At 46.1% G+C, this 12,101-nt stretch overlaps 1 protein-coding gene across 2 annotated transcripts; it reads right to left on the bottom strand.

Annotated features, from left to right (window-relative positions):
• Window positions 1-714: 714 nt before the first annotated feature.
• PEX11B (peroxisomal biogenesis factor 11 beta) lies at window positions 715-11,866 on the bottom strand. Of its 2 annotated transcripts, XR_010924088.1 has the most exons (5): window positions 11,610-11,866; window positions 3,739-3,854; window positions 3,258-3,459; window positions 2,494-2,949; window positions 715-1,011 (listed from the first exon to the last, which is right to left on the bottom strand). XR_010924088.1 is itself a non-coding variant. In XM_067569404.1 (4 exons), the coding sequence occupies exons 1-4, from the start codon at window positions 11,663-11,665 to the stop codon at window positions 2,583-2,585; spliced, it is 741 nt and encodes a 246-aa protein (XP_067425505.1). In that variant the 5' UTR covers window positions 11,666-11,866; the 3' UTR covers window positions 1,389-2,582. The 2 variants fall into 2 exon arrangements, 1 of the variants encoding a protein (XP_067425505.1); XM_067569404.1 differs by lacking the exon at window positions 715-1,011 and having other exon boundaries at window positions 1,389-2,949.
• Between the last annotated feature and the right edge of the window lie 235 nt (window positions 11,867-12,101).

Raw genomic sequence — 12,101 nt, forward strand, 5'->3', positions numbered from 1 at the left:
ATAGGAAAAGAGCAGCAGCTTCAGTTTACAAACTGCCCTGTGACTTCTTCAACCAGCGGAAGAGCTCTGGGTAAGCACGAAAGCTTGTCTCTCACCGAAAGAAGTTGGTCCAATAAAAGATATTACCTCTTCCACCTGGTCTCTTTTTAAACTGAAGCAGACACTTATTTACAAGTTAACTGTGCAGTATTTACATCAAACTGACCAAGTGATTATTAGAGACATTTTGCGGCTGTCTATTGTACATTTTAAGCTTCAAGATTTAACTGAATTATGTTCCACCTATTATCTCCTTCACCAACATTACGAAGTTTCAGAGCTACAGTTAATATTATGCAATGATGGCACTTACCAGTTAAGTTATTCTTATTGATCTGTGATCTTCTGCAGGATCTATACTCTCAGCCTGAGATTAGCACCTGCATAACACATACAGCAGGGGTGTCAAACTGACTTCCCATGGCGGGCCAGATTTTAATTAAATGTGATTCAGGTGGTCAATACCCTCATCTTACCCTGCAGCGATAGCTTGCGGCGTCTTACCCTCAGCCGAGAAATCTTGCAGCGTTCTAACTTTCGGCGGCAGCCGCCGGGGCCAGACCAAAAAGGATCGCGGGCCGTATCCAGCCCACAGGCTGCATGTTTGACACCCCTGACAGAGCACAGACATTCACAAAGACACAACTCTACTTATATTTGACAATTATACAGAGAATTTAGTGAATGCTCCTGACATGGAAGCTTTTGCTAGGTACTGATGAGGATCAGGGGGATTTTAATGTCTAGGGGGTTGGAAATAAAGGGCCAAACTTCTCAGTGGATGTAAGTCAGCATAGCTCCACTGAGGGACCACCGTCCATTTACACAAGGTGGAAATCCAGCTCAGAATCCTCACACAGAGGCCGCAGGTGGACGACAGTCATGAAGATCTGGGTTCAATTCCTGGCTCTGCCAGTGATTTGTTGTCTATCCTTGGGTAGGTCACTTCACCTCTTCATGCCTGTTTCTCAGCTGTAAAAAGGGAGATAATATTAGACATACCGCAAAGAGGAGTTGTGCGTCTTAATTCATTAACAGACAAAGTGCTCCGGGGAACTCTTGTAAGGAAGGTGGGTGGATGTGTCCTGAGGACATGGAAAAAGAGCATTGACTGCTAAGAACATGCACCTGCACAGCCCCCAATGGGTTAAATTCAAGCGGGATCATTCTCATTACCCTATGTACACAATTAACAAGGATTACTGAAGAACACAGTGGCTTTAGGCATAAATGTAAGCCTTGGTCTACCACTGCTGGGTGATAAAGATACCTCTGCAGCCGTCAGTCTGGACTGCTTCGTCCACACAGCAAAGAGAAACAGAACTTGATAAACACCAGTAAAGTGGTAATTTCAGATCAACATGTACGTTTATTACAAAAACAATGGCCTATACAGATTTCCATTCAAAGTTAACATTGCACCGTTCATTTTCTCTTCCTCTCCAGTTTATTAAAGTACAGCAAAGAAGCGGAGCATTTCGCCAGTTGGGTGAACGGGAGTGCAGGCACCGGAGGGCAGGTCTGTGTTAATCCTACTTTACAGACGAGGAAACTGAGGCACAGAGACGTGACTGTCTACAGTCATTCAGGGCACGAGAAGAAATAGAACCAGGAGTCCTCAGTCCTGTCCCTGTGCTGAGATCACACCTCATTTTATGGTCTCTGCCCATTGCTGTAAATTGGGGCGGATCATATCAGTTTCACATACCCACTTTCACAGGTCACCATGCTCCATGCCTGAACATCCCTAAGTACTTTATAAACAATGGAAAGAGAGATCCAGGCTGAAACAAAGAGGAGAGGTAGGAAGAGAGACTGAATATTCCTGTATACCTTCATTTTCCTACCATCAAACCTAACAAAGTCACCAGGAACATCCAGGGCATCCAGGCACGGCAGAGGTGTCAGCAGAACTGGGGACGGCATCAGCATGAACGGCTGGGAATGCAGCAACAGGCACTCAGCCAGCCCACACTAGGACACGCCATGTCATCACCGTTAAGTGCCACTACTCCACAAGCTTCACCTGCACCTTTCAAAGTTATCTGGCATGCCTAACAAACCGGGTCTTTAGCAATCAACCTCAGGAGTCTCTAGCCACAAACTCCAGAGTCTTGTTACTCACAGTACTTCAAGGGTTATATTTTAAAAAAAGCACTTCCATGTGAAAGGTGTCAGATTGACAGCCCTGAAGACTGAAGTCCACTCTGTATCCACAGACCAGGTAGAACCCGGGCAGCAGCAACGAAGGCCTCTCCTACTTGCTACCTTCTGGCTTTACAGATGGGGAAACTGAGGCATAGAACGCCTCTAGGGATAAGAGGGGAGGTCAGACTCCATGATCCATTCAATCCCTGGGGCCAAGGCTGTCAATTAGTATCAATTCTGGTGGCGGCCCCTGAACGCTTGTCCAATCACAGAACTGAGCCCCCCCCCCCCAAATTCATTGCATACCAGCCATGGGATGGTAGCAACCTTGGGCCCTAACATCCAGGGCTGGCCTTGAACCGGTCACAGAGTCCTGAAGCCACCACTCCTCCCTATTAAGGTTTAAGCTTGAGCCAGGGGTGAACGATGGTGAGGATGGAGAGGACGGAGGAGGTCAGGCCGCACAGCCCCACGAAGCCCGGGTTGGTCTTGTAGAGCCCCAGCTTGTCCAGCGGGATGAAGAGATCGCAGGCGTTTTTCACCACGTCCACAAGCAGGGGAGGATTGCTTCTCAGCACGTGCCCGAGGAGGTGCAGCTGCACTTTCAGCCTCAGCACCAGCTGCTGGAGACCGCCATCTGCTCGGTGCACGTGCCTGGTCTCGCTGCCCTTTGGACGCTTCCCGCACGCCTCGCGCTCCATCAGGAGCCGGATCTCATAGGCATCCCGGCTCAGGTTCATGATCAGCGCAAAGAGGTAATATCTGAAAGGCAGAAGGGGGAAGAAGAGATGGCTTATTGGCTAATATTTACTGTCCGAAAAAGGGGCAAAACTCATGCTGACTTCAACGAGAGCAGGATGGCAACCTCAGGCTACGTCTATACTGCAGCTTTAACAGAGCTAGATCTGCCACCGCTGCCAAGAGTGGTGAAGCAGCAGCAGCACAGGTGGTGGCCGGGCAGCTATAGTTAGCAAGGATTTGTTGGAAACTCCCCCCCCCACACACACACACATTAACCAAGCAGGATCATCCATCAGCTGGAAAAGCAAATGGCACTAGCCCAGCCCCACCTGAAGGATCGCTGGCTCCACTTCTCCTGGTCCATGTGAGGGACGAGGCCCGACTTCCCCGCCCACAGGATGTTGTCGCAAGCGAAGTACATGGCTCTGTTCAGGTTGCTGACGGTGACGCAGAAGCGCAAGACCACGTCCGACAGGTGAATGGCTCGCTTTGCCGACTCCAGGGCGTCCGCTGAGTTCCCCAGCCGGAACACTGGAACATCAAGCAGGTTGAAGAGTCAGCCAGATGCTCCCTGCTGTTGGCACAACCTACTAAGCACGTCACTGATGCCAAATGGGCCAGGGATCTGGGGTAACTGACACTCCCCTCCTACTTTTCACGTCATGCTGCAGGGCCAGAAACCACCCTCATCAGCAGTATGGCACAAAACTACAAGAAGTAATAAGTGGGGTGAGAAGAACTGGATTTTTCTTGTTCAGAGACCCTGGAAGCCTCCCGTTACAGCTCATCGGAGAAGAAGGTTTCACTTACGTTTGCGCCCCAGGCTCATGTGAGCCTCGAGCTGTTTGATCCTGGTGAGGAATTCAGGACTCACTCCATTCTTCTGCAGCGTGTAGCCGAGCAGAGTGCAGGCATACTGAGCAGCTCTGAAAGAGACAACAGAGTATAGGAACCACATCTAGGGAGACAGGGTTTGCCTTAAAGGATCAGTCCAACAAGACCAGCCTCCTGCCTTCACCAGTGGACAATGAAACACCCTCTTCTTCCAATACCGCTTGGCCATCTATGGAGTGCCTCCCCATGGCAGTGAAAAGAGATTTCTTCCTGAGTCTTGCGATGATCATCATACTGAAGTATGAGATTCAATTACCAATGTTATTACTGGCCATGAAATTCCTGCAGCAGGGAGTTCCACAGGTTGGCCACAGGCTGCTTTAGAAAGTAGTCCCTTCAATGATCTGTAAAGCTTACCATTTCTATACCACATCCAGTGACTAAACAATGAGGAGAATAACTTGCCTCTCAGTCCTACAAAACTCAACACAAACAGAGTCCAATTAGCTCATTTCTCCTGAAGCTTGTTAGACCCTGAAGAGTTTAGGTTTAAAAATAAAATGGTATAAAGGATCTGGTGGCAAACTAAGTCCGCCTGGAGCTTGAACTTCCCCATGCAGAATAGGCATGCCCTGAAACATTTAGCATTTTCCCATTGCAGCTGCACATCTTTGGATAGCATTACAGGCCTTTTCAAATGACCAACACTGGTCAGTTTCTGGACCCAGCTAATGGAACTGGTTTCAGTTCTGTTATGAAGACAGTACCTGAAGCAAAGCAGAACTCTTCCTAGACTCAATAGCTTCCAACTTATTTATTTTCTTTCCTAGAGCAGAGAGGTAAATTCCCTCACCTCTCCCATTCCCTAGTTTTAAACTTTGAGGTCTGATTTTTCAAGTTTGGATACCTAAGCTAGGCACCTAAATAAGACCCCGATTCAGCAAGGTGCTTTATGCATGCGAGTTGTTCCGGTGAAACCAGTGTTTAAGTGCCTCACAGAATCAGGTCCTAAGTGGGCTGATTTTCAGTGCAGCTGAGCACCTGCAATGCAATGATTCCCACAGGACACATGGGTTTTCAGTATCTCTGAAAAGGAGTCCACTTATTTAGCTGGCTAATTGGGGATATAAAGGCCTAGTTTATGAACACAGGACTCGGACTGAAAGGGACCGACTGTGTCACTGTGTCCAGTGCCTGCTATCATAGGTAACCCCCTCAGACCATCCCCTTCGGAAACTCAGCAAGCTCCATTTTGAAACTACTTAGGTTGTTCGTCCCCACAGCTCCTCTTGGGAGGTTGTTCCAGAACCTGGCTCCACTGCCGAGAAGAAACCTCATTCCCCCCCTCCCCCCCCCCCCCCAGCCTATGTTCCTGGCCAGTTTATCCCCATTTGTTCTTGTGCTGACACTCCCCTTTAGTGTAAGTGGCTCTTCTTCCTTCCTGGTGTTTCCCGCCTGTTGTATTTAGAAAGCACGAGCATATCCCCCCTCAGGCTTTGTTGTGCCAGGCTAAAAAAGCCAAGCTCTTTTAGTCTCCTCTTGTAAGATTGGTTCTCCATTCCCCGATCAAGCTAGTAGACCTTCAAGCACCCAAATTCTGACATTAACTGCTTCCCAGCCAGATAATTATTATTTTTAGTCATATCACAGTGGAACCTGGGGATCTAAATTAGGGTCATTATGCTAGCCCCTATATTATTATTATGATTTATTATTTGTATTACGTAAGAGCCCTTGCTTTAGCAAGCTAAATATTAGCATTTGCTAAACATTTTATGGTACTGTCATGGCTTTGACGCTTCTGTGTGTCCTTCTCATACCCTTCTGGAAAGGGCACACAGAAATCAGAAAACAAATTATATGACTTGACTTTCAGTATGTGGAAAAAATAGGAGATTCTTAAACTTCACTGCATGTGACTTCTTAATAAACAGCTCCCTGTTTGACCATCTGGCATAGTATGAAATTGCAGATCTGACTCTTTTTCATCTCTGCGTAAGAAGTATTTTGAACCTAGTTAATGTCATCAAAGCAAGATTGGAGGAAGGTGTGCCATTGTGATCATTTTGATGCCTACGGAAGATCTGTTCTGGAGCTTGGATACCTAAGTGAGAACTACCCTCAGAATACCTAACGAAGACAAAAATGGTTTGAAATTAAAAAATAACTAGAACTAGGTTCCGAGAAGCATTTGATCTAACACTGCTCACGGGATGACGCAAAGATGCAGTGATAAAAATTTCAGCTGACTTCTACAGATTTTTCCAACCAAACGTTTTATGAGGAGCAATGTTACCTCCACTAGCCTACCTTTAAACATGAATGTCTGATCTTGAACTGCTCTTTCAAATGAATTGAGTCCTCCCAAAATGGGTCACTGCCATATCCATGATTTGATCTGCTGTTTATCTCCAGAAAAGGGACAGCCTGAGCAGTTTTCCCTTGCCAACAAGCTTCCATTCCGCCCTGGGCAGTGGTGTCTGGTCTCCATAACCAATTTAGTCCCTAGCCTCTCTGCTGAGACTGGTGACAAGGGGGCCCAATTAGTGCCTGTTGTGGTTGTGATTAGTCACTCCTAAAGTGAATCTATGAAGATCCCAAACCCAGCCCTGTTCAGCAGGAAAGAACGTAGCTACAAAAGTTTGAGGGAGCAAACCTAAATAGGGTCCAGGAGAGGAAATGAGAAGATCCCACCCCCTCTCTCCACATCTGATGACAATGGGGGTTTTTTTCTGTTCAAGATCATGTGATTCCAAGGGGATGCTTAAGAAAGAGGAACCAGATGAGGCTGGAGTTGGGGGGGAAGGCAAAGCAATTGGAAACGCTTCAAGCAGATAAACATCATCTGAATAAAAGCAAACAAAACCAGGAGGAATATGTAATATGCCTGCTGATCAAACTTGTGTTAGACAGGGAGAAAAATGTAAATTCATGGAGAATTCAAGGGAGAAAGAAAAAACACTACAGAAACAATTCAATGTTAGATCAAACTGAAATGAGAGCGTCTCACAAATAACAGCCCCATTTGTGGGTACAAGAACAGGGTTTGATACTAAAAGGAGCTGAGCGCCCCAGCTCCCAGGGACTTTAATGCTGCGTGTCTAAGTACTTGGCCCAAACCTGCAAAGGCCAAGGATCCATGGGTCATGGAAACAAGCATCACCCTCTCTGGAAGGACAGGATCGATTAAGTTCGCAGAGGGAGGAGTCCCAGTGTTTGCCAACTCTCATGATTGTTTTGCCAGCCTCACGGTTTTTGCTACTTTGCTTCAATTTCCAGCTCCAGGAGTCTTGTGATTACAGGAGAATCTCAACTTAAAATTTAAAATAAAAGGAAGCTTCTAGCCCTCTTGGTTGAAAAGCTGAAACCTAAGGGCTCAGAAAACAAGATAGCAAATAAAAAGAACCAATGTTTCCCTCTGAAATCTCATGAATTCTAAAACAATTTCATAATTCTGTAGGGACCAGACTGATCAATTTTCAACACCGGGGTTAGCAATACTGAAGACACTTTCTACTAAGATGAGCATGAGAACATCTGCTTTAGGTTATTAAAACACGACAACAAAAGTTGCTTCATGCTAATTTTTTCAACTACCCCATTCTCCCATCACACCCCTTTGTCTGCTTCTTCTACCAGTTGCATCTTGTCATAACCCTTGATTCTGAGCTCTCTGCAGCAGAGACTGCCTTTACTTGTTCGCAGAGCACCCACCACAAAGAAACCCTGATCTTAAATTGGGGCATTTAAGTGCGGTGTGACACATATAATAAGTCTATTGGATAGAGAAACTAGTTTAACTTGTTCCACTGTGTTCCCCGTAAACTAGCTCATTGTTCCTGTGTTGAGCTCACTATGGGGCAGTGTAGCACAACCTGTCCAGATTAGGATCTGAGCCTCTATGCCCCTGAGACACAATGTGGTTCAGTGGCTAAAGCCCTGGGCTAAAAAGCAAAAGACCTGGGTTTTATTCCCAGTTTTTCTACAGACCATGGACAAGTCACTTCCCATCTCTTGCCTGTTTTCCCTCCTCCCACTCTTTGTCTTGTCTATTTAGGTATTAAACTCTTAAGAGCAATGGCTGTCTTTTACTATGTGTATACTCTAAAAGTATTAATACCACCACCATTGGAAAGTTAAGAATCCTGGCTCTCCAGAAGAATAGATCACTTCCCAGCAGTTCATGATATCTTTAAATCTGTTACTGTCTCCTGGTCTACCAGTGATTTTTACCCAGCTCTGAGACCAAACAAAGTAAATCAGGAATTATTTGGGGGAAGTTCTAAGCCCTGTGTCATACAGGAGGACAAAAGAGATGATCCCCATGATCCCTTGTGGCCTTAAAAATGACGAAATCCTGAAATTTATTAAATCAGAAATGTTAAGTTCTTGAATATCTATTTCATGCCAAAGTAACCTATTTCTAGAAAATATTTCCAATTGTGACCATGTGGCATTGGAAACTCGCACCCTCGATGTCAGATCCTGCACATCTCAGAAGCTGCCCACTGACTTCACAGCAGAGTGACATCATATGTTTCAACGCCTTGGTTTTAAGGATTTTTATTAGTCATTTGTTCAGAGGGGATTATCAGACTGTCTTCTGCCTCGTTTTCATCCCCGCCCACCAGTCAAAACAAAGAATCTTTCTGAGACACTAGTTTACACTAGCTAATTCTTCTATTTGAAGAGCTCCTTTCCATCCACCAATCCCAAAGCACTTTATATTCAGGCATTACAACATCCTGATTGGTATTATCCTTATTTTACAAAAGGGGAAACTGAGGCACAAAGAGGAGTCCTGGTCCCCAGTCCTCAGTTGTAACTATTAGACAACAATCCCTCGTGGAACTGGGAACAGAAACCAGGTGCCCTAATTCCCCATTCTATACTCTATTTATTAGACCACACACACACTTTCGCCCAAAACACCCATACATAGATTTTTCGCAATCTAGAGGTTTTTCTGCCACATAAACAGGTGTCCATCAAAATGACTCTGTTCAATTCATATATGGAGGTTAGGTTAGTTTTTCCTCTTTGGTTGCCTAAGAGATTTTCTATTGTTTATTGGGAGACTAAACTAGTCACACAATTGATGCTATTAATAATATAAGAAGAGAATTTATTTAAAACTACATAATTATTTTGACAGCCGTTCTCCTACAGGCATCTGAATCCAGCACACTCTGCTTTTTCTAGTGACTAACGGGAAACTTTGCTGAGTATTTTTCAAGCCGTAATAAATACTATTTATTATTGCATTGCAGTAGCACCTAGGAACTCCAGCCATGGACCAGCTGCCCATGGTGCTAGGAACGTACAAACTCAAAACAAAAGGACAGTCTCTGCCCCAAATACAGCATAAAGCTTCCCCCTCCTTGACTCACTACAAAATACAAGTCAAAACAAGTTACCAAGAAAACAAGTTTATAAGAAGAAGCTTAAACTTTTCTCACCTCTTGCTGGCTGAAAAAGCCTGCATATGTCTGCTTGTCTGCTCCATTGAGGGAAAAAATGCTTGTTATTAATTACCAGAATTTAAATCTAACCTCACAGGGATTATGAAAAATCTTTTTTTTTTTTTTAAATGAAAGCTCAAGTTTTCCAGAACATAAGGAAAAGCATGACTGGTGAATTGATTTCACAAGCACAGAAATCTTTAAGCATTCAACTTCTTTCTAAGCTGGGACAAGGGGATACATAAGACCAATGCCACTTCCAGGAAGGACAATACTAGCTTCTTGCCGCTTTCCTACTGGGCTTGCTGTTTCCCAGCCTTCCCTATATACTGCTTACCCAGCTCATTGCAAGGTAATTCCCACTCCACAGAAGAACAACGTGACATTACAGAAGAATAGGATTATTTGGCCTGTGTAGGAGAGGAATCTAACAGAGGTGCATTATATAAAATAACCATTGTGCAGAGAAGGTAAAGATTACAAGACCAAAGAGACATTTAAAAGCAACATGTTTAAAATAGACAAAAAGAAATATACATGGCATAACAAAAGATCAGCCAGTGGAACTTGATACTGTACGGAGAGAGATGAAAGGCAATCAGGGAGATGATGAGGCACTGAAAGTGTTATTACAGTCTAAAGCAAAGAAAATCTTGTTCCCCCACTTCTTCAAGGTCAAGTATTCTCTATCAGCCTCTCAACACACACACACACACACACACACACAAATCAATTACACAGGCTTATTTAGCATTGTTGGTATTTTTTACTCTTATTTTTATTGTCAATATAAAGGGATTTCAAATAAGGGATTGCCAACCTGAATAGGTAGAGAAACGTCCCTGTACATCTGGGTTTTTTTTCTCCAGACAAATGGCTTAAGGTATTTGTTTTTTAAAATAATAGGCACTGATATTAATTATTTGTAGCCAAGGTAAAATTTCATCTATCGAGTCTCATTCTTCAGGGCATGAGCTAGCGTCAAGAAGGAAATGCTTTCCCTCAAGCCCAGAGGATAATTTTTCACATGACCATTCCCTGGGGCAGTCACCATAAGATGCTCAGGGCATCGGGGAAACCAACACATGGTGCCAGTATAACTGGTGGTTACAAATGTGGTTTTTACAAGATATATTGGTACAATCCACAGGGCAGATGCAGTTATACTGTTTTAAAGGTGCCTTATGCTAGTATAGCTTATTCCCCTTCCCACACAGTAATAAGCTATACTGGTGTAACTGTGCCCACAGTAGAGTGGTTGAACGTGTTAACCACACCAAGGTGGTTAAAAAGGTAACAACTTTTTGTGGAGACAAGCCCTTAGACAGGACTATTGGTCTGGCCAAAGTCCCAAGACACCCATTGATTATCATACAGGCAAGTTTCCTTCTGTCCCACACAAACCTCAGCCCTGAAAATATTTCTGGGCTTGTTAAGTCACCCTGCAAAAATCAATGAAAATCACAAGGGTGGGGAAAAGAAAGGAGAGGCCAACAGTTTTAGTGGGCCAACAAAAACAGCAAGTAGCTGATTAGGATTCTGCAGGGACTAACACCTCGTCTAGACTAAAAAGGGTTTGTGGTATAGCTATACGGGTAAACCTTCCTACTGGAGACACAGCTCACACTGGCAAAAGAGATCTTCTGCTGGTACAGCTTATACTAGTCCCCTGAATGAAATAAGCTGTAGTGGCGAAGGATATGTCTACACAGCCTGCAGCGGGAAGCCTCCCAATCCGAATCAATAGACTCAAGCAGGTGGAGTTCTTGCCAGCACGCTAAAAACAGCTGTGCAGACAGCGCTTTGAAGTTGCAGCTCAGGCTGGAGCATGGGCTCTGAAGCCCACGCCCACCTCTAGGCTTCAGAGCCTAAGGTGCAGCTGTAAAGCGCCGTCTACACAGCTTTTTCAGGTCTGCTGATCAAGGCTGGGAGGCTTGCTGCTGCAGGCTGCATCGGCGTCACCAAAAGGACTTTTTTTTTTTTTTTTTTGCCACTCTAACTAAATCTACACTGAATCTTTTGCTGGCATAGCTACGTTCGGCTCAGGGTGTGATTTATTTATTGATTTATTTATTGCACTCCTAACAGGTGTCTCAGCAAAACTCTTAAGTGAGGACAAGGCCTAACTCTCACGGCACATTGGCCACACCATGTGACTGTTTGACACTAATATCATGATGGAGTCGGACAGGCCCTGGCAACTGAATTCAGGGACCACTCCTGGGACGATCCCAAAAACCCAGCAACCCCCAGCCCGGGCACAGATTCAACCCCCGGGTCACCTCAATCCCTTCCCTGGGGCGCAGGGGCCACCCGCTTCCCACCCTCAACCCTTTGCTTGCTGGGCCCCAGACCCCCCCATATTCTGCTGGGCTGGTAACGCACCTGAAAACCCGCTCCTTAGCCTGGCTCTGGGCACTGAACCGCACCCAGGAATCCATGGTGCAGCTGCCCCTCTTCCAAGCACAACTGGACCCTAGGTCTTCGCGCCTGCCGAGGCGAGCTGAGTGCAGGGGTCCTCACACCCTCCTCCCCTGGTCCTCCTGGTGCAGCTCCGCCTGGGGCCCCTCCGCCTCGGTCCTCCTGGTGCAGCTCCGCCTGGGGCCCCTCTGCCGTGGTCCTCCTGGTGCAGCTCCGCCTGGGGCCCCTCCGCCGTGGTCCTCCTGGTTCAGCTCCGCCTGGGACCCCTCCGCCTCGGTCCTCCTGGTGCAGCTCCGCCTGGGGCCCCTCCGCCGTGGTCCTCCTGGTTCAGCTCCGCCTGGGACCCCTCCGCCGTGGTCCTCCTGGTGCAGCTCCGCCTGGGGCCTCTCTGCCTCGGTCCTCCTGGTGCAGCTCCGCCTGGGGCCCCACCACCCTCAGCCTCCTAGGCCTTCTAGT

The sequence above is a fragment of the Emydura macquarii genome, unplaced genomic scaffold (genome assembly GCF_026122565.2).
Source record: "Emydura macquarii macquarii isolate MOO-44397 ecotype Brisbane River unplaced genomic scaffold, CSIRO-AGI_Emac_v2 contig_2924, whole genome shotgun sequence".
NCBI lineage: Eukaryota > Metazoa > Chordata > Testudines > Chelidae > Emydura > Emydura macquarii.